The 23,263-nt window shown below is 35.2% G+C and overlaps 1 protein-coding gene across 7 annotated transcripts in view; it reads right to left on the bottom strand.

The window, feature by feature from the left end:
* Window positions 1-2,708: 2,708 nt before the first annotated feature.
* LOC5576900 (fasciclin-1) overlaps window positions 2,709-23,263 on the bottom strand; it is a 529,370-nt gene continuing 508,815 nt past the window's right edge. For 4 of the 7 annotated variants that reach the window (XM_021847522.1, XM_021847549.1, XM_021847551.1 and 1 more), the window contains 4 exons: window positions 21,352-21,511; window positions 9,547-9,691; window positions 8,967-9,041; window positions 2,709-4,141 (listed from right to left, as the gene is read on the bottom strand). In XM_021847522.1, the coding sequence (XP_021703214.1) occupies window positions 3,921-4,141; window positions 8,967-9,041; window positions 9,547-9,691; window positions 21,352-21,511 (601 nt within the window). In that variant the 3' untranslated portion in view covers window positions 2,709-3,920. The remainder of the gene's footprint in view (window positions 4,142-8,966; window positions 9,042-9,546; window positions 9,692-21,351; window positions 21,512-23,263) is intronic. The other 3 variants (XM_021847533.1, XM_021847554.1, XM_021847565.1) reach the window with 3 other exon arrangements.

The following is a 23,263-nucleotide window of genomic DNA, read 5'->3' as shown; positions in this document are numbered from 1 at the left end:
GCCCAAAAAATATTAGTTACCGATTGTTCTAGATATTGTACCACCCTTAGGTTTGAACAATAGAATCATTAGTGGTAGAACGCTAGTGGCATGGTTTTCATAAAACAATAGAAATATAAGTAGTAGAACGCTAGTGGCGCTGTTATCACAAAATAGAATTATTTTATTATTACTTACTGTTGAGGTTTTCGATTGTTTGTTTGGTGCCATGTTGTAGAGAATGTTTTATTTTGGTCGAAAAAAATAATTTGACACTTATAGACCCGGTACTCAAGCTGTGAGAGCGTGGCAAACTAGATGTTGGTCACACGAACAGTCGCCTTCTACGGCTAATGCTTCTACTCATAAAACTGATAACATTTATTATTACCATTAACTGTACTTTTTCATTGATTTTCCAATGCCATATTGTAAAGGATTGTTTGTTATGATTTTCAAAATTTATTTGACACATTGAGGTCCGATACTCATACTGTCAGCGCGTGGCAAACTAGATGTTGGTAACACGAACAGTCTCGACATTAGCATTCTACGGCGGTTAATGCTTCTTCTGTTTGAACTCAAATTATTGATGTATTTTGTTTTCCGTGTCTTTTACGAAATGTCAGATAGAAAGTTGAACCCCTGTGGCGTTTTGTTGACTATAAGTAAACGTCAAACATGATCAAACGAGTCATATAAAGAAGTATTGTGTCAAATATTTTAGGATCCTATTCTCACATTTTAACAAGCTGGTTAGGGCCAATTTCTTCACCACCGATTAGGCCTTAAACCTAGTTTAACTATATGGGTAAGCGTGATTTACGGCTTAAGCCATGGTGAAGAAATCGGCCCTTGATGATTTTTTCGACAAACGGTTAGTTTTCATTGAAAATTTTCTTGTTTTAGATATACTGCCGAACATCTTTTTGTTCTATAAATCTGTTAAAGGGTACATAATTTGATATTGTATCAGATGTTCCGTTTTTTGTATTTTTGGGAAAACTTAACAAAACTTATTTCATTACATGTCACATATTTGAACTGTTTTTCTCGTTAGTTATTCTTATATTTAATATGGATTTGTTCAATTAGAATCAAACAATCAAGAGAAAGATTGGCCATTCATTTGCATACCCATATTTTCTTAATTCCGAAATTTATTTTTTGTCTAATTATTTTTTGTTTTAAATAAAAACGATTGATCTTACTGTAGGAAATGTACACCTACATTCAAGACAATACCTTATGCAAAACCTGTAATATATCGTTACATATACAGAAAATGTATGAGAACCTTACATTTCTTGTATATGTAACGAAATTATGCAATATTTGGAAGGTTCTTATGCAGACTTGTATTCAAATTTCGCAGCTCTTTTTCAATTTAAACAATCTATGTTAGTCGGATTGATCACACTGTAATAGTTGTTGCAGCGAGGAGAAATTAAAAAAATGATAAAGAAATCATTTGTCCATACCTTGAGAGCAGTGTGTCGTCGATTTTGCAACGATTAACGTTGAAGGGTCGGTGGTGGCTGTCAAATGCGAACAAATATCCGTCGCCGACCATTTCATGTTCAAAACTAATATTTACTCGTTAAAGGCCCAAACGGAATGGCAACAGAAAGCGGAAGCGGTTCGCAGGCATGAATCATAACATCTCGGCTAAGCTATGAACGAATGAAAGTGAATCAACACAAAGTCGACAAATACATTGTAGTTCATGCTGGCTAACCGGTTTCGCTTTCCGTTGCCGTCCCGCTATCATTGCGTTTGGGCTTTTAAGACCAGATGCTTCGAAGAGGATCTTATTCGATGTCCGCATTTATGAACTGCTTCACGCGTTAACTTCATAAATAAATCGCACTAACGCGAAAATGTCGACATTATTTTTTAGCTATCAAATGCTTAACAGTAGAGGTCCAAAAAGCCGTAGCGGTGAACGCGTAGCTATTCAGCAATAGCAAGCTGAGGCAGATGTTCAAATCCCATTTCATTTTCGTGCATACTACACAATATAGGTACTGTGGAATTGCTCAGAAGAACACTAAGCTGAGAAGCAGATCTGTGCAACTAAATGTGCCAGACAAAAAAAGAAAAAAGTTTACAGCATTGGGATGCGGCCAGAGTAGACGTGATACGCGAAGAGAATCGATAGTATAAGAAGCATATACTTCATAGTCGCCTCAGTGTTGCTACACTTTCATTCGTTGACAGCTCTGTTGAGATGGTGTGATCGTGTGATCCATGCTGGCGAACCGGTTCCACTTTCCGTTGCCGTTCCGCTATCATTGCGCGTGGGGCCTTACGTTCCCAGGAAGCTCACAAGACTGCTTAGAGCGTCTAGCTTGTTTGAATCTCGCCGGAGACTTGATCAAGCTGATAAGGCTGTTCAACATTGCGCTAGAGAGTGTCGTGAGAAGAGCCAGGTTTAATAGCCGAGGTACGATTTTTAGAAGGTCCAGTGAATTCATTCACTTCGCATGGATTTCATTGGTAGAGTATTTGAACCGATGACCGGTCTATACAGCAGCTTGAAGCGCGAAGCAATATAAGAAAATATGAATGCATTAAAAATAAAGTACATCATCTATAAGCTTTGCTATCTAGAAGAAAGTTGAAATGCATTCGCCACGATCACTACTCATTCGTGAAACTATTCAAGGAAAATTTAATATAGCAATTGTTATGTTTTCACTGCAACAACATAAAAAAGATGTTATTTGAATTATATTTAAATCATATATCTTTACAGATTAAAACCGTTTTTTTTTCTCGAAATACTATTTTCAACCTAATCATAAGCATGTCAGTAGCACTTAAAAGATGTCTAATGATCGCATAGACGCATGTAAATAGCACGACCATTGATTTGTTTGCTTATTATCATTTTCTAATTTACAAAACCTATCGTGCTTAAAATCCTGTTTCGTCCTTAGTTCGTCTGATTGAGTTTCATATAACGGCAGTAGTTTGTTTTTTTTCTTCTGATGACATTTTGACTAAACGAAAAACAGGGAAAAATCTAATTTCTTTGTTTTAGAGGCTACAAATAAATGAATTATCAAATGCATGTTTTTTGTTCGATTCATACAGAAGCTCATCAATTAGCTGATATCTAATGAGAAAACATAGCTGTCGAGCAACTTCATTTGAGGTTCATCGCAAAAACAGTGCTACGAGTGATTTTATTGAAGCAGCGGTCGGTTTAATTATGAAGGAAATATTTGAGAGATGCTTTCCCGGGTGATGAGAATAAAATACACGGACAATGAGTCCTTTCGAAAATACGACCAACGAAGTAGAACAGCTTAGTTCACTCGTTTGGTAGAAAATACATTTTTTCCTTGCAGCGTTCCGATAAAAGTGGTACCGATGCTGCAGGCGGGGATGCTGCTGCTGCTTCTGAAAAGATACGTTGGAATGCCGACAGCAAAAAATAATCCCACCAAGAGGGAAAATGTTTTTCTTTCCATTTCGTCGTCACACAGTGGTTGAAATGGGAAAACTTCAGTTCGACGAAACTTGTTGAGAATATTCAATTGATGCTTTTGGTAAAACACATAAAATCTCTAAATTTGAAAACTAATCTTCTTGGGCCACTGTGTCTGAGCAGTGGTACAATTCTACTGTGTGCAGTATGGAAAGAAAATATTTCCAGTCAAGATTTTCTTTGAATAGATGTGACTAGCTAGAAAATAATCCATCATCATCTAATGTTGGTCTAACGTTCTTTCTGCTTTGCTGCATCCGTGCTGGCTGTGGATTTGTTCCGACTATGGGAAAATAAACGAAAATATTTCACTAATTCTAATGTTTGACTTTGCTCTGTCCGTTTGTAGCAGCTAGTGGGTGACTCGATGCTGCCTTTTTGTTTTTCGGTACGATTTTTTTGAAATATCTAAGTTGAGAAGCTCCTATCTACCGCTGACAGGTCCTTAGAGGAAAGCCAGAGCCGCCAGTAGAACCGTGTTTGCCACCGTGATAACCATGGTGGTCACAAAACTACTTATGCTGCTACTGCTGCTTCCGCTGGTTGTAATGTCGTGGTCTCGCACTAGCGGGGCATCGATAACGTGGATCACACCATTCGTACATTCGACATCTGGTCGAAAAACAGGAATCCACTTGTTCGTCTCTCTCCATTGAATGAAGAATCCTGCGAAAGAAGAAATTTGGCGTTAGAACAGTTTCAGTAGATGTACATCTTTATAAACTTGTTTTGATGGGAAAACACTAGTTTACTTCTAACAAGAATCCTAGTAGCCCACTACCATCAGATTATGTCTTGAATTTAGGATTTTCATTCGAAAAACAATATTTTTAATGCTTTATAAGACAGTGCCAAACTATATTGGCACAAATAATTGATATTTTTTTTTCTTTCAACTGAAAATATCTTACAACATTTTTTTTTCAAAGTTCAGTTGGTCGACGTTAAGTCAGAATGGACCAAGTACAAAACTAGGGAAAATTAGATTATTCTCTAATTAGATGCAAAATTACCGTACCGTCAAACGGGGCTTGTTTTGACATTATTTTCACATTTTTCAGCTTTGAGGATTTCTAGCTAAGAATTATGGATAGATTTCGATAATTCTTGCATATATCTAAGTTGTATATGGGTATAACAAATGTGCAAAATATGAGGCAAAACCACAAAAATTAATTTTTTAACTGGTTAGTTTATTTGGTTCTCAATCGGATATAGGGTAGGTGTACCAGTTATGGCCATAGTGGTTCCCTATTTCGCCATACGTGATATCTTGAATGTCTTCACATTTTGAAAAATCTTTTATGTTTTAGCAGTAAGATAAAGGATAAATCTTGATTTTAAAACATTCAGAAAGATTAAAAATGTAAAAGTTATCCATATTTTGCATATGGCCAAATAGGGAACCACTATGGCCACAACTGGTACACTTTCCCTAAAAAAAATGCTTGAATAGCGAAAAAATGTGTCCCTCAAAACAAAAAAGGGGCTAAAGTGTCCAAATTTAAAAAACAATACGATTTCATAATATAATGATTTTTTTTGCATGAATTTCAAACTGATTCTATAGATTATTGTCCATTATAATGGCTTTTTTCATTGATAAACATAATTCGGAGAAATGTAAAGCGCGAAAAAAATACACATATAAAACATTTTTCTGCGAAACATGCTGTTCATAATTTTTAATTTGTAAATTCAAGACTTTTGATCCATTATTTTTATAATATAACAATTTTAAACATAAAATCATCAAAATTTCTATGAAACATTACTATTCGATAGTTATGTGATGTACCCAATAACTTTACACAATATGGGAAAAATTCAAACATTGTTTAGATAGCAAATATTTTGTACCTTGTGAATATTTGTTCGGACTTTTTTGATATATTTTCTTGTTTATCCTGTTATTGTTGATGTTGTTCCAAAAATATTGAAGCCTACACTCAAAATAATCCAAACGTCATTGCTACGTGAAAATTCACGTAAATCGATGAAAATGAATTTTTACTGATTTTACCTGACTAAGGTAACGACTACCAGACTGCTCATAAACATAAATGGGGATTGAGTGAGTTGTACTGTGGTTATCCTATTACACCTACGTGAAAATCACGTACCCAGTTTTTGTTTATTTTGGCGACTGTGTTCATTCTGTGTTGGGTCAAATGTGATCATCGGTGATCTCGACTGCGCAGTATCAGTATTGTGTTTCCTGGAGATTATTTTTCAATTCGGAACAGTTATTTGGTAAATTAGAACAAAAAAAAACAACTTATTCTTCTACAATTGGTCAAAAATCCCTGTTTGCGGATGACACAGGCCTCTCCGCCAAAGGACGAAGCTTGCGTGTCATCTGTAGTCGATTGCAAAAAAGTTTGGATATTTTTTCTTCATACTTGCAAAAATGGAAGATTTCTCCTAATGCTTCCAAAACTCAACTAATAATATTCCCACATAAACCAAAAGATCTTTATTTGAAACCTTCAAGTAGACATGATGTTACGATGAGAGGGGTTCCAATAAATTGGCCAGATGATGTAAGTATCTAGGGCTCATGCTAGATAGATATTCAACTTTCAAAAATCACATTGAGGGCATTCAACAAATATTTAAAATGTCTGTATCTATTTATGAACAGAAAATCGAAACTTTGTCTTAAGAACAAGCTTTTCATCTTCAAACCAATTTTCAGGCCAGCCATGTTGTATTCCTTTTTTTTTTTGGTGTTCAGTTGGAGCTGCCTGACAGCTTAACTTGTCAAGGCTGAACCCCAGGACCAATACTCAGACGGACTAGGCTATGGCGCCCACATGAACACTGTTTTTTTATTAGTATTGTGACGTGGTAGTTTTTTGAAAATACCCATATTCCCTTTCTTCTGAGAAAAGGAAACATTGTGAAAATCAGCAGCTCCATCAGAATTTTTTGAAATAGTAGTGTAGTAGTTTCATTACTAGTCGAAATGGAATAATTAATATGAATAATTAGTCATTGCTATATATAAGTGCTATTTTGAATACTCCTGTCTTTTACGTAAGATTAGAATCTTAAATGCCAATTGTCGTCAAATCTTAACAAAATTGTCTGTTTAGTAGTAGTTCTAGTTAATTTCGTTTTATGTTTTTAAAAGTATTTATTGGTCATTACGTTCATACATCCTTAAAAAAGTCACTTTCCTTGTCTGTTCAACAATTTCTCGAAACTAGCAAGTGTACCCTAATGATCGATCTCAGCGTCTTACTTTCAATAGTCATTATTATAGTGAATATTTAAGAGTAAAGTTACCTTAGGCTTCTATTACAGTCTCCTACAAGATTCACTTTTCGGTGGCAAATGCAATGCTTCACAACGCCTACTTTCTACTTGTAAATTTTGCGAAAATGAAGCTGGAATTAGATTGTTTATACCATTGTTACAAAAGAGGTATTCCTTGTTATGGTAATGTAAAAACCATATTAAAATAAGATTGTCGCCACTTATTCCTACTCATTGAATCTACTAGTCATTTTCCTCAGAGTTATATTCCCTACGTCTTATATGATAACGATGTATCTAGCTAGCTAATAGTAAGAGTGGCTACGGATCATTCTGGTTAGCAAAAGGCAAACTGAACGTCGTAAATAGTATAAATGTCCACTTTGAATAGATTAATTATTTGAAATGGGCATCAATGCTATCAACGACGCAGAACGTCCGTTGGATCACATCCGATATATTATTGCGTCTATACCATATAAATTATGACGCGGCTTTAAGCAAAAAATGCCAAAATGTGCCACCACTACAGGTTACGCCTTTGGTTTCCATCATATGGGCTAATGGATTATGGCTTCCCATCGCGGCAAGGTCGCATAACCAAGGGGAAGGAATTTTCAGGCCAGCCATGTTGTATGCTGTATCAATATGGACTAGCTGTTGTAATACCAGAAAAAAGCTTTGCAGAGGATTCAAAATTAGGTTAAGTAAATTGAAAGCCTTCTTTTTCTCTTATAAGCCGGTGAAATCAACTCACCTGTAAAATTTGTAACTGCTACGGTAAATGAAATGTTGTTAACAAAATGTTAATAAAAGCTTATTTTTTTTATAGCAAATTAGGATGATAGTGCTGTCTAACACAGAACACCTAGATATAAGAAATGAATGTAATGTTTGGAATGATACTAATAAAGAATTGAAAAAAAGATATAATGAATTTATGGTAAAATTCATATAATTGTCGCTCATTTTACTTGGGATGTTAATTCAAAACAATGTCTCAATAACACCTACGGGCTAAAACGCCTCTAAGAGGTTTTGACCGTCAATTTTCAGTTCCGTCTGACTGTATGGCACAGCCAAGAAACATTCCTCATGAAATGTTTCAAGGCTAAAGGAAATTTAACCCACGCTCGTTGACCCGATGCGCCCAACAGAAGATGTTTGACAAAAGGTCGAAAGGAAAAAAGGTCAAAGAAGAAGCTACAAAGGAAAAAGAGGTCGACACTTCTTGAAGAAGAATGAATTTTCACCCAAGCAAATCAGTTTTCGATTTTGTCCCTAAACCATGTAACACTTGAAGGTAGAGGCTGTTCAATTAGACAGGAACTAGGCAGATAAACAGGATTTAGACATGGGACATAGTATCATCCAATATGTCATTGTCCTGTTCTTGGGAAACTACGATAGTACTAGTCAAACAGTTAATAAGTGAAACTCACGCTGGCTACGGAAGCAAAGTTTTTATTGGTCCCCCCGTTTAGAACGAGAGAAATTTTAAGAAAATCAAGTCTCACAGAATTCCTAATTGTAAAAATAACTTTTATTGTATGACCTCGCCATGACCTTCTTCATTCTGGCATAGCCTCCAAACTGGAACAGAGCATCATTCTATGTTTTGTGTTCTATTGAGCATTTTCACAGTTATTATTAACAATATTTGCTCATGTGGATGGTTCTCTATACTCTGGCAAATCGAGAAAATTTTCAACTTGGAATTATCCTCGAGCTGCGCGTTTACCGCATCGGCTATGTAGGCTCCATCATGGCGTATGTATTATAATGGTTTTTATAATATCCTCATGCATTATAATTCCTTGTAAACATCATTATTGTGCACACTTTATTTTCAAAGATAAGAATAAAACCTTTTTTTAACTATTTCATACATAAAATTAATATATGTTTGGAAAAGGTTGAATTTTTATCGTTTTTATCTTTTTTGTCGGTGTAGTCAAGTTTCTGTAACACTTTTTCACTTATCAGAACGCTGCAATCCGAAAAAGTAATATTTGCATTCTATTTCGTATTCTCAGGAAATCATGTTTTCAAAACTTATCAAATCACAGAGGACTAAAAATTTCTGTCTGTTGTAGTTGTGCTGGTATGTGTCTGTTTCGCTTGTGCTTGTGTGTTTGGGAGTTATTCTGAGAGTTGTGTTTCCATTTTGTGTAGTGCAGTAACTAGAGAAGAGGCAGAACACACCGCGTCGCGAAATGGAGACACTCACCAGACTGAAGTGAACTCGAGTAATCGTCTTCGGCTGTTCCGAGAGTCATGCGATGTGATTTGACGAAAATGAATGCTATACATTAGCGGAGGGTCATGAAATATGCATCAGGAAAAATGTACATGTACGACAACATTATTATGCAAGGCGAAATGATCTCAACAGTACGGGGTGGCAACAAACAAAGAGAAGCAAACAGGATTTTTATGAATCGAATTTCAAATTAATTTTACGTCGAGAGCTACATAATTGACTTTTCATCCGTTGGCATCATGCCAGAATATTTGCTTCGTCAAACAGAGGGTTATTTGGTTCGTATTAAAGCTCAGAAACATAATATAGGTGAGTCAGACTTGTAGCTGCACCAATGGTAGACAATTCATAGTCTCTTGAGTCTTGTTATCTGTAAATGTTTTCTGGCGATGAGCTCCTGAATGAAAAATCAACAAAGCTCCGAAAACTTAAGATTCCAACTGCTTGAACAAATAAAAAAAAAGGATGTTTAGGGCTGAAAACGATATGAAGAAGGAATTTTTTCAACTGCCTTGGGGTCTGTTTGTAAATCGAAACATATACTTACTCCGATCTTCTTCTTTCACCCGAATCTGAAGATTGTGCGGTCCGACTGTTGGCAGGATGAGCGAATCGTTAGACATGTTTTTCAGATCCGTCATGGTAAACACCCGATCCGCCACCACCAGATGACGTTCCAGCACGGATCTCGACTGCATCATTGAGAAAAACGAAAGAAAGAAAATGGATTATGTTAGTTATACTGTACATGGGAGAATATGACTTATAGATAGTATGGTAATAGCTAAAAAGAAATAACTCAATAGTTAACAAATTCTTGCAGAAAATGAAACTAATTTTGCGGCAATGCTCAAGGGCTTTCATATTTCTTAATTTTTTAGTTCACACTTCTTCCAAATTCCAGGAATTTCTGAAAACGAAAACGTTGAAAATACTTTCAAAATCCTGAGTAACCTGATTTTCATTTGAACTAGTGAGTCCAACATTAAAATTGTACGCGCTTTCAAACTGCATAGCAAGTTTTTGAGCTTTTTCGCAATTAATGAGTAATAATTTGTTTTCTCTGTCAATGCCGGAATTGACTTCTGAGTTTTTTTTTCTAAATTTCAGATAATTTCTAAAAGGGTCCAATTAAAAAAAAATTTTTAAAATTTTTGTTTCTTGATTGGGTAAAACGTTTTTTAATTTGTTTTTGCAGATTCTGCCCTATAATTTTCATAGCAGGATCGCGAGTGCGTTGTAATTGCTTTTTCTTCACGTTTTTAGGAACGAACAAAAGTTTAAGATCATCGTGTATAATCACGGATTCAAATTTTACTCCTCATCAAGTTTTGTTTGCATAGCAATGTAAACATCGAGATTACTATCGATGTATGTTTCATATTTATTAAAATAATTGGAAGTGAAGCTAACAGGTTTTGAGAATCGCTTCATGGGATATTTGAAATATAACAGGGACATTATCATAAACAAAATCAGCATGAGTAACCAGTTGGCTATAAAGCTGACTAAAGTCGGTTAAGACCAAATCAATTGTAGATGGGTTTCTAGAAGAAGAAAAATAAGTGGGATTATCAGGGTATTGAATTGAGAAATATCGTGAAGAGCACTCATCAAATAAAATTCTCCATTGGAATTGCTTAGCGAATTATTCCATGAACAATGTTTGGCATTTAAGTCACCAATGACAAAAATGTCGACTTATTGCGAGTCCATTTTTGCAAGTCAGTTTGAAGCTAATTAATTTGCTGCTCAGTACATTGGAAAGGCAAATAGGCAGCTATAAAAGTATATTCACTAAACTGTGTTTCGATAGTAACACTCAAAGTTTCAAACACTTTGGTTTCAAATGACGGATAAAGATGATATTTTATAGGCCTATGAATGATGATTGCAACTCCACCACCTGCTCCATCCAGTCGATGATTACGATAAAAAAAAAATTGGATCTCTGTTGAGTTTGGATACAGGGTTTAAAAAAGTTTCAGTAATAACTGCAATATGTATGTTATTAGCTGTTAGAAAATTAAACGAAAATCCAAGGAACGAGCATTCTAATTTAAAATATTTTGGCGGCACTCTCTGTTTCCTCACATGAATCAAAGAGCCTGGGCTAGAGGCTGCTTTAATTTGGTGTTTGGAAAACTTGGGTAAAGCATCAAACTGGTTTGAGGTGGAGCTGAAATGATAGCTCTTGTCAAACGGGCTTTTCTCTTCTCCTAAATAAATAAAAATAAAATAAGAAGGGTTTAGGGTATGAAACTATTAAAGTAAGTGGTCGTACAACACGGTACTACACTTTTCATAAGCTGCAATTTTTCAAACGTCCTATATCCGATGAAACAAGTTTTTATACGATTAGGTATGTCGGTAATGAAATGATCATACTATCAGGTAGGCATTCTGAATAAGTCACAATATTCGACAATACTTGTTTAACACTATTGAGCCTCCTTCCAAATTGATTCGATCTCTCAGGAACTGACTATCGTTTTGTCGTTGCTGGCAGTTTTCACTCTTCACTGAGCAATTTTCCATTCAAAATAAGTAAAGTTATTTAATTGGATGATCCAAATTTACTTTTCCTTTCTGATTTTCCCACCGGAAAAAAAACCTTTATTACGCATCGTTAGCCCAGTCCTTTTTATCATTTGAGGGCAATTTCACTCCAAGAGACTGAAAATTCTCCTCATCTGAAGGAAATCAAAAAGACTTCTGCCGGTAGCAATCTGTTTATTGAATGCCATTCTTTTCATATTGTCCTCAATGTTCCTGTATTTCGTGGCAGCGTTCAGTATCCACTTATTTTCCGTCTGGGAAAATTTGCGTTTGTCCCTTTTCATGCCGAAAGGCCAACAGGCGGTCTTCTATTGAAGGTAGCAGCTTTTTCTTATACGATAATTTCCAGATTGTTTTTTTTTCAGAATTCACCCGGTTTTCCATTTAGTAGCAACATTTAGTAAGACAGCAAAATTCTTTCCTACTGTAAATCATTGGTTTAGAGACAATATAAAATATCAATTCCTATTTTTGCGTGGATTCTCAAACATCCATGAAGGTGAATCGAATTCTTAGCTAAAACCGAATAGAAAGATCAAAGAACTCCCAATGGGATGCTATCAACTAAGCTTTTCTCTTTCCAGCTCGAAGTTGACTCATTCTATCGGTCGAAGTTCTCTTGCTGGTCTCTATGGTGTACCTCGAGTACTTTTAGTTTGCTACCCTGTGGAGGCGTACCTAGACGATACGATGCTGTGACTTTTGCCTGGAGAATAAAATTATGCAAATTTCAGAACAGTCTATTAGCCACTCTAGTAGCTTGCAAGGAGCTGGTGAACCAGTCGGGCATCGTGGTCAACCGCAAATATTCCTTTGGGAAACGACGACAAGACGGTAATTAATTATTGATAAATTATTTCAACGCTTCTTGAAACACCGATTAGACGTCACGTCACATCAGAGGCGGGTCCATGACAGCTCCGAGTGAGCTTTTTTTCATTTCCCTTGTACACTTGAAATTGTGTTTCTGACCAGTGTTGAATTTTAATTAGAACTTAATCTCGCGGCAGCTGTGTTTGGAGAAATTACAAATTCATCCCTTCTCTCTTTATTTTGTGTTTTATTGAAGGCAAGAATGCTTCTGGTTAATTTTTCATCTTGAACCAACTGACTTCATAAGCTTCAGGGAGGCGTGCGTTTGAATTGTATAAGGAAGGTTTGTAGTTTTCTACGCCGTTGCGAAGGATAAAGGCATTTGGCATTTTTAGTAAGCAAATCTGCGGTATACTTGAAATGTAATTTATGTTGTAAGGTGCAGAGTGGAGTTTTTCATAACGAGTTTATTATTACAACATAGCGAGTGCTGCATTTTCATAAGATACTGCTTAAAGATTGATTTGAAATTTAACATTGTAAGTCATTCTATTAAACAGCAGTGAGTTGCGGATCAAAAGTCTAGACAAGATCAAAAACTACTAATGTAGTGTCATGAAATTTAGTATAAGTGTATTCAGACGAAGTATTAGGCAAAATTAGATACGCATCTGTTTGGTTTCATACAATATATTTAAGTTTAGAAGCATGTGCATGTGTAGCTTCTGTGTATTGGTGGACGTCACATTTGAATCAAAGCCCAGGCTTATTTGAAGCAGGTTTGAAATATCTCAGAAAGTTGATTCTGAAATGCTGTGGAGATTTTACTGTACAAATTTCGTGTTGTGGCTAAAATTTCAAGCTATTCAGTATAGCAGAATAGTATGTTCATTTCAACATTTATTATGTACTGCAATCCGGAGTAATTTTTTGGACATTAAAATACAAATGTTGCAAGTTGTATACTTTTAAAACAAGTACGGGCACCGCTCGCAAATATATTCAATTTCGTAAGGCAATTCTACTTTCTTTATAGTAATCCGTTAATGTTGCCTAATTCATCATACTGCTTAATTGAACATACTTAAGTTTTAACTACGGAATCGTTTTTTTCAGCAATTGCATTTGCTGGCTCATATCGTTTTCATAACTCAAATGAGACATGAATCTTCGGAAGTGTCTTCCATAATGAAAGAAATCATTGTTCAGAAAACTTGACAAATTTACGTATGGACGAAACGCAACTATAACTATTTCCATGTAAAATATCTCGAGGAACCGATTGGAGATAGTTTCATCTTGTGCAGACTTCGGGAGTGGCCGATTTTGCCTCATTTTACCCTATTTTTACTGCATACATCAAATATTAGATCATTAAAACATATAATTTGTTTTTCAAGGCATTTTATTAGAGTCACAAAAATAACACATCTGTTATTTTTTGATATAATATACAATTTTATTTTGTCTTTTGAATGCCGTCAAAAGATATTCTTTATGTTTGCCCCAATCAGAGATATTCACAATCAAAGTAGACATGGTTTTGTGAGAAAAACAACAATAACTCCCAAACTGAAGAAGATAGCGAGTATCTTCACTCACCAAATTACGCATTTTTCAAAGCTCTAAAAGTGTTTCATAGACTACTTTGATTAGATATTTGAATTGAAAACACTAGAACCAGAAAACCAGTTTTGTTCGGACCACCCTATGTCACCGTAGAAAAAAGCTCTAAATCGGTCAATTTAAGAGATACAAAAAAACTTTTTGTGGCAAAGTTGCTTGAAATTGAATGGTTTACAACTTTGCTGAAGCATGTATAATATAATTTCTACAAATAAGAAAGTGAGGTCCACCCTAATTTTAAATAACACCAAACAAAGGGCTTAACTAATATAAACAACTTTGTAGAAGACCGTTTTCGTCTAATGTTTCATTCTAATGCTCAAAATGCATCTTTCCGCGTAAAACTGCTTTCTGGACCATAGTGTAATACTGTAATGGTACTTAGGTAAATAGCTCCTGACTTTCATGTCAAAAAAAATATTCGTACTTCTTCACTGAAGAATTTCATTCCAATTACACGCCGTAAAACTTCTATAATTCACGAAATTTGTTCGGTCAAAAGGAATTGTGTTTATATGTTTGAGCTGAATTTTAATGGCAAACAATGAATTTTAAAGATAATCAATATATTTCATCATGCTGAATGTAGAAATAGGAAGCCGTGAGCGATCGGCCAAACCGTAGGTGGCCATGAAATGATGAGGCACCCGATCATGCCAGAATCATCAATCATTCCACAACAAGCCTTCAAGTAGACAAGACGTGTTTTATTATACTTCAATAAAGCTATTTTAGTTTAACTCGAAGCTCACTTAATATCTGCCCCTCTAAAGAGAACCTCCTTTACTGAAGGAGTGGAGGGAGACGCCCGTAGTACTATACATTCTAGTAAAACATATATAATAGCGTTGATGTGTTGTATTTTAACCAGTGAATAAATTGTCACCCAACACACCCAACAAAGACATTGTCATCTCCTATTCTTGTTGCAACAATTTTATTCCGCAACATCAGCTTATCATCACTTGAACAGAATATGACAAAGATCGATCACCACGTGCGCAGCGATTTTCTGGACTTCGCATTGCAATTTTCTAGAACTTTTCCTGTGTTGGTAAACATTGGCACATTATCGAACAGCATGCATACAACAAATTTGGTTTTATGTTTGAAATAACTGATTATTCGCAAGTTGAAAAGGTTGCAACAATGTTGTGCGCTGTGATTGTCATGACAATTTTGCTTTTGATTGTATCCCTATCCGCAAAAGTATGGATAAACGGGTTGTGAGCAAGCTTGCTTTGTTGTTTGTTTTTCGTCTCCTTTGATGACAATTTGATTCACTGATTTTAACAACTTATAATATCACAGTGAGTCGTGAGTTGTTCTACGAATCTGAAAATTGATTGCGACTGAAATGAAAACAATACGATGAATTGAGAATACGGCAGGATGCAATTTGATTGCATTATTTCCAAAAAAAAAAAACGATCAAGATTTATCAAAATCTTATTGTACAATGCGAAAGCTGTTTTGGGAAAGAATTATTTGGCATTTGTTTGTATCAGCATCATTCACTGCAATACTGGGAAAATAACTAGTTTTCACTGATCAAAGCTTAATACGATGGATACTAGCACATCACCCTATTGGGCAAACTCGTCCAATTCAATGTATTTCATTACTACATCCACCATATGAGGGATTCCACGGAGGCATGCAAGTCGATTCTGATCGACCATTTCAAAAATATCTGAAACTTTGCACAGTTTTTCAGTTCCATCTAAATCGTCATTTTCCGATATCAAATCTTCAAGTTGAGTCACGACTAACTTTTCAAAAGGGTGTATGTGAAAATGGTTCAAAAATATTCAAAAATCTGCACAGCAAAAACGGTTCGTTCGATTGTTAGACAACTAAAGAAACAAAGTTAGACAACTAAATAAAGATTCCAAAAAAAATGCACACAGTAAAAAAATTTTTTTTTGCATTAAAAAACATCATTTTTGTCACAAAAACTCAAATATCTCAAAACCCTATCGGAATACCAACGTAATTTTTTGAGGGAAAACGGTCCATTATATTAGCTATCTACCATAAAAATTTGGTGATGGTAAGCCAATAAACAAAAAAGTTATGACATTTCAAATATTTCACAAATTTGACACTCAGTGAAAATTTTTTTTTTCATTGTTATTTTTTTTAGGACCGCAGTTTGTTGCTGATTTTTTTGTTAAGGGTACCACATGAGGTTAACAAGTTGTTTTTATGATATTTTATTTAATTATTCATAACTATTATAGCATCTATTAGAAAGTTAGACGCGATCCAGTGTTGTGATTTAAAGTCTTGATAGTGTCATATTTTTTATTGTACGTAACTGAAGAAAAATTCTCTCAATAGTGTTGAAACCTTTTGATAAAAGAAACCTATAAGAAATCTAATATTGAAGACAAAAGCTACAAAAAAAGTTTTCTATACAGGTATATGACTAGTTTACCTGCAAAAAGTTTACCTCGTAGAGAACAAGGCGGGTCTATACCCAGGTGATCTAGTATACGTAAAGCAGGTCGGTTTTCTCGGTGCTGGTTTTCTCCACAAAGTTAAAATCTGATTACACCTGGGTATAGACCCGCCTTGGTAGAGAATAGACTTTGTTAATCATATTTGGGAGAAAGCGAGTAACTTCAACAACATCAAAAACATGATAGGTACATACCATGAACATACTCACGAAAAAGCTAAAAATATACTACCACTATGGTTATAAAAGATTTAATTGTAAAATTTTTCTTCAGTCAAGCAAACGACACCAAACTAGTCAGTAAAAACTTAAAAGTGATTTTGTTTATTAAAATCTAACGAGCAACATGAGTAGTCGCTTTCTCAACTGTTGCAGGCCGTTTGCAGAAAAAAAGTGTACGAAATCTCACCGAAAGCACCATAGATAAACTGAAAGCGGCTGGTTATGCTCCAATGTCTACATTGAATACAAATTTACGCATTTGTACGTCCTGCCGTTTAAACGTTGACAAACGGGCAATCTGTACATCATCGGTGGATCAGGTTGCAGGAAGTTCGAAAACAACAACAACTGAGGAATTACTAGATGCACCGACAACAACTGAGGAGTTACCAGAAGTACCAAGTGCAGATAGTCTTGCCACGGTACCATCAGCGACATCTGTTTCAACAAATCAATCAGAAGATGAGTGCATCCAGAAGGTCAACATCGAACGCTTCAACGAAGGGATAGCTGGAATAAAAGTGACTCCGATTAAATGGACGAAGATGGGTTACGTCAATTATCCCGAGAAAAAATACCGTGAAATCAACGAAGCTGTACGAAGAAACCTCTTCAAATTAGGACCTGAGGATGTGGAAAATACAGACTACGATGAGGTAATTATGAATATGAAGGAAAGGTTCTCGAATCTAGCCACGACAAGGAAAGAAAAATTATTGATTTTGTCGATGCTGCCAAGCTCGTGGTCGATTCAAGACGCCATTGATGAGTTCAAAACCAATAGAAATACAGCAAAAGAGGCAAAACAATTCAAAAATAACTGTCTTGCAACCAAAAATGCTAGGTCGAGTACTTCATTAACAGATGAGACAAAAGAAAAAATAATTCAATGTTTTGAAGACGATGAAGTAAGTAGAGCTATGCCTGGCCAAAAAGATTATGTATCTGTAAAAAAAGATGGAAAGCGTAAAGCAATCCAAAAACGATTAATGATGACTACTTTGAAAGAAGCGTATACACGCTTCAAGGAAATTAATGAAAATATTTAGGTAGGCTTTTCCTAATTTGCAAGCCTTCGTCCAAGGCAATGCAAGCTTCTATCCAATTCAGGAACACATAATGTTTGAAAAGAATCAATTTATCAAAGGATATTAAAATGTTAACTGGTAGTCTTTTGTGTGAAAATACAACATCAAATTGCTATCTACGATCTTGTTCGGATTGTCCAGATTCTTCATCATTGGAAAATACTTTATTCGCTGAGTTTGAAGAAAATTATATTGATCAGTTATCATTTGAGCAATGGGTGACCACGGATAGGTGTGACCTAGAAACTATTGTAAAACCTGTAGATGAGTTTGTGTCATTTTTTTGCTTGAAATTAGAAAGTTTAATTCCTCACGACTTTATTAAAACAGAGCAATCCCGCTTTTTAAAAAATACGAAAAATACATTACAAGATGGTGAATTTTTAGTCATTTGTGATTTTTCTGAAAACTATAGCTTTGTATTGCAGGATTAAGTGCAGTCCCATCACTGGAACGTACAACAAGCTACAATTCATCCATTCGTTATTTATTTCAATGGAAGTACGCAAATTGAACATTTTAGTTTTATTGTAATTTCCGAAGATTTGTTCATTGCCAAAATGATTAACTTTTTACGCGTTGATAAGGATAAAGAAATCAGAAAGATATATTTCATGTCTGATGGAGCAGCATCGCAGTACAAAAACCGTAAGAATTTTTGGATCCTATGTAATTTTAATCAAAGTACGGAATTTATGCAGAATGGCATTTCTTTGCTACGTCACATGGCAAAGGTCCTTGTGATGCTATTGGAGGAACCATAAAGCGCATGGCCACAAGAGCAAGTTTAGCCAAAGAACGTGAGCATCCAATTAAAACTGCAAAAGAATTATTTGATTGGGCGAATCGCAGAAAAGAAGAAGATTTAACAAAATTATCATTTTGTTTTACTACTACTGAAGAGTACGAATTAACGGCATCAGAGCTCAGCGAGCAATATAATAACGCGAAAACGATCCAAGGAACCCAAAAATTTCACTGTTTCATTCCATTGTCAGAAAATAAAATTAAAGCAAAACTATACTCGAACTGTACTGATAATGATGCAAAAGTGTTCGATATTGTAAAAAAATTGAATAACAATAAATAAATTAATAAGTATTAATAAAATGTTTTCATGATCTCATAACGCATACCCAAATCCAAAACTTTTAAAGTTTATATATAACATTTAGAAACTCATCAATCATACTCTAAAAAAAAATATCCTGGTAAAAAAAATTTTATTTTCGTGTAATCTGTTAATTCATTTTAATTTATACATATATACATATACATATAATATTTATACATATACATAATATTTATACATATAATATACATAATACTAATGAATACATGAAAACGACTTGTTTAATTCACGCAAGGCCCTTAACAATAAAATCAGCAACAAACTGCGGTTCCCGTAATAATTTACACCGAAAAAAAAAATTTTTTTTCTACTAAATGTGAAAATTGTGACATGTTTGAAATGTCATAACTTTTTTGTTTATTGGTTTACCATCACCAAATTTTTATGGTACATAGCTAATATAATGGACCGTTTTCCCTCAAAAAATTACGTTGGTATTCCGATAGGGTTTTGAGATATTTGAGTTTTTGTGTCAAAAATGATGTTTTTTAATGCAAAAAGAATTTTGTTTTACTGTGTGTATTTTTTTTGGAATCTTTATTTAGTTGTCTAACTTTGTTTCTTTAGTTGTCTAACAATCGAACGAACCGTTTTTGCTGTGCAGCTTTTTGAATATTTTTGAACCATTTTCACATACACCCTTTTGAAAAGTTAGTCGTGACTCAACTTGAAGATTTGATATCGGAAAATGACGATTTAGATGGAACTGGAAAACTGTGCAAAGTTTCAGCTCAATAGAAAAAAATGAATTAAAAAATTTACCAAATTTTGGTGCTGTTGCTTGGAATCACTCATATGTTAAATCAGTGGAAAGCAGGAAATAAGGCACTAACGGTCACAGAGGAGGCTCGAATTGGTGTAGAGTCGGACACTAACAGCTGGGGTTCTCAGAGTAGCGAGAAAGTCCTTTTCAACACACGCGATTTACTTCATGCAAAACTGTATTTGGCGGCGTCCATTTATTACGTAACGCTAAAATTCGAAATATTTGACCCCCTCCTCCCCACCGTAACGCTTTTTGTATAAAATTTTTTAAATTTTTGTATGAGTCGTAACGCTTGAGCCTACTCCCCCCTCCCCCTAGAGCGTTACGTAATTTGTGGATGCCGCCTTTCGTTTAATTTGCACTTAATATATTTGCTATTTCTACTTTACAAGCTTAACTAGGGGCCTTCCTTAGCCGAGTGGTTTGAGTCCGCGGCTACAAAGCAAAGCCATGCTGAAGGTGTCTGGGTTCGATTCCCGGTTGGTCCAGGATTTTTTCGTAATGGAAATTTCCTTGACTTCCCTGGGCATAGAGTATCATCGTACCTGCCACACGATATACCAACGCGAAAATGGCAACTTTGGCAAAGAAAGCTCTCTGTTAATAACTGTGAAAGTGCTCAACACTAAGCTGAGAAGCCGGCTCTGTCCCAGTGGGGACGTTAATGCCAAGAAGAAGAAGAAGAAGAAGCTTAACTCTTAACACTTTAACTTAAAAACTTGCACGGTATATTGGATAGTCCACTTCTATGACGTCACACGGTGTTGTAGCAGAAAGAGGGCTTCAAAATAAAGCGACAGCAAACAAAATTGTTGAATAAACTAAGATTTTCATGAGTTTTCAGTCATATGGGATAAATTGGGGCATTATCATAGTATACACATACACAATATTATCCAAAATGGTTGTTCAATACAGATTTTATAGTCAACAATGTTATCATTGATTAGAGATATAACGCATTAGTAGAGATATGTTTTATTTATCTAATTATGTATGATAATCGATTGAAATAGGGCAGATTGGAACAAAATCGGACACTTCTCGAGGTCTGCACATGACGAGACAACCTCCATTCGATTCCTCATGTTTTTTTTTTTAAGGAAACAGGCATATGATAACGTTTTAACCAGCGGCTTTTGAAAGTATGCATTAGGGCGGTTCAAAATTAAAAAAAAGTTTGAAAATTCAATATCTCATATTCTCCTTTCCATCCTTCCCATGGAAATGGTGTTGTGTATATTTCTTGCCAACCTCACCATAAAAATAGTGTTCTGTGAAATTTTCAGCCTTTTCGGTGGTAATTTAAAGATGGCCCAAAGTGTTTATACATACATTACAGTACTAACGTGTTTGGAACATTTTTCAAAATGTATCCATTGTAATTTCTATATAAACCTACATTGTTTTTGGGCCACCGAAAAAACTGAAAATTTCACAGAACACTATTTTCATGGTGGGGATGGTAAAAGAGGCATGGGAGATTTGACTTTCAAACATTTTGAAATTTTGAATCGCCCTATTGTGCATCGTCTCAAGGGGTTTGAGTCAAAGAAACATCGGAAACAGAGCAGAAGAGCCAACCGTCATTCAAGTTAGGTACTGTTTACGTAATTGATCGAGGTTTACAAAAAAAACATGATATTTGAATTATGCGTGATGTTCAGCTAAAGTAGACTTACCTGATCTCTGTCGAACAGAAAATCGTTCAAGTTTGCGCCCTGATGATCGTGGAACCATTGCATCCACGCCTTGTCGCGTGGTATGAAGTAGGTGAACCGTTTGGTGGTTTTGTTCAGCTGCTCGTTGAAATGGTTGAGACGCCCAAACTGGTAAGTAAGACTGGAATTCGTAAAGAATTGTGGGAATTGTGTCGGTTAGTTTTACGAGTAAGCAGTAACATGTAACCAAGGCCGTTTGTGTAACATTTTGTACTGGAATTCTCGCGGAAACTACGTTAAATGAAGCATTAGAGGAATATTTTTAGAAGGATTTCAAGTAACTCGAAGTATTCTTAGAACAATTTATATATCAATCTCTGGACATATGTGATCAAGAATACCTTGTGAGCATTTTTTATGGAATTCATGGTGATCACTAGATTAATGTCAGATTCAACTAAGGCTGATACAAATATTAATTTTCTTTTATGTCACCACCCCCTTCAAAAAGTCGAAAATATTGAAGGTGAGAAAAAAAAAGTTCTTTTGCTTATGTTTGAATTTATAAGGTTTTCGAGGCAGAGAAGCCATTGAAACAACTACCCTATGGTAAACCTAAGTGAATGTCAAGCATGAGGTTTATTTATCCAGTTTTTTGTGCTAGCCATGCTATAAAATCTTTGACAGAAGCTGACTAACACCACTGAACTGAAACTCAAAAATAAATCCTTAGTAACCCATCACTCACTGAAAGAGTTTTCGTTGCTTTTCTGTCAATCAAACTTAAATCTAATTCCGATTTGCATAGATAATGCTTTAATCGTTTAATAATAATTCTCTCTTGTTTTTTGTAGGTTTCATTTCGATCATGGCCGCAATACATTTTTGAGCTGCAGGCCGAATCATTGAAACAATATAGTATGATACAACATTTTCTTAAATCGAATGAAAATCAGTCAGAGGATTGTTGTCTGGAAAATTGAGATCTCTGCTACTGTACAATTTCAACAAAGTTTGGGGAAAACATCTCCCAGGGATAATATTACCCAGAGTTAAAATCTTGCTCAATATTACGCCATGAAGTCTTCAGACTCCAGCACTCCAGCTCTGGATGTCCAGGTTTGCAGAAGCAAAAGCAAACCCCCCTTCCTTGTCAGCATACGACCAAAGTTCCCACAGAGATTGGTTACCCGATCTTCCCCAACGTTATTCGTACCCCAGCCAGTATCACGAGAAAGTAGGGATAGGAGTTTCTGGGCAAGATGCTAAGGACCACATAAAGGGGTCTATTTTATTCCTGCAGGTACGCGAGTTACCGATGGTACGCCATGCCCAGCCATTTTCCGTGCAATGTTTGATCCATTTTAATTTTTTTTTCGTAAATATGTAAGCCTTGGTCTTGCGAAATTCAAAGAGCTAAGCCAGGTCTTTTGAATATTTCCCTTCAAGTTGTTGGGAGGAATGGTCAACCAACTTATTTAAGCCTAAAATAAAATAAAGAGTTCTTCATTATTAAATATAACAATAACGAATAATATTATTTCCGCAAATTCAAACAAAACTTTCATATGATTGACAGAAAGAAAAACAATGAAATTTGACGGTTCGTCAAGGCACGCTGAGGATATATTTCTAAGTTTCAGTTCAGTGCTGATAGTCAGCATCTGTCAAATATTTTATAGCATATTGTTTTTATGGCGAGCGTAAAAAGCTGGATTGTCACTTTTTTTTTTAAAGTAATCAAATAAAAAATTGTGAAATTAACTTTTTTTTGCATTTTATTTTTTTGTTCCTTATTTATTTTCATCCCCCCCTCGTACCATCCAAGTGGTCTCGGACATAAAAGAAAATTAATATTTGCATCAGCCTAATTACAGATCGAGGTAGTGATGCTTATACCCATCACATCATCTAGATCAGTTTTTTTTTTAAA

Source organism: Aedes aegypti, chromosome 1 (assembly GCF_002204515.2).
Source record: "Aedes aegypti strain LVP_AGWG chromosome 1, AaegL5.0 Primary Assembly, whole genome shotgun sequence".
Classification (NCBI taxonomy): domain Eukaryota; kingdom Metazoa; phylum Arthropoda; class Insecta; order Diptera; family Culicidae; genus Aedes; species Aedes aegypti.
The sequence above is the reverse complement of the archived record's forward strand: the minus strand, read 5'-3'. Positions and strand labels throughout refer to the sequence as shown.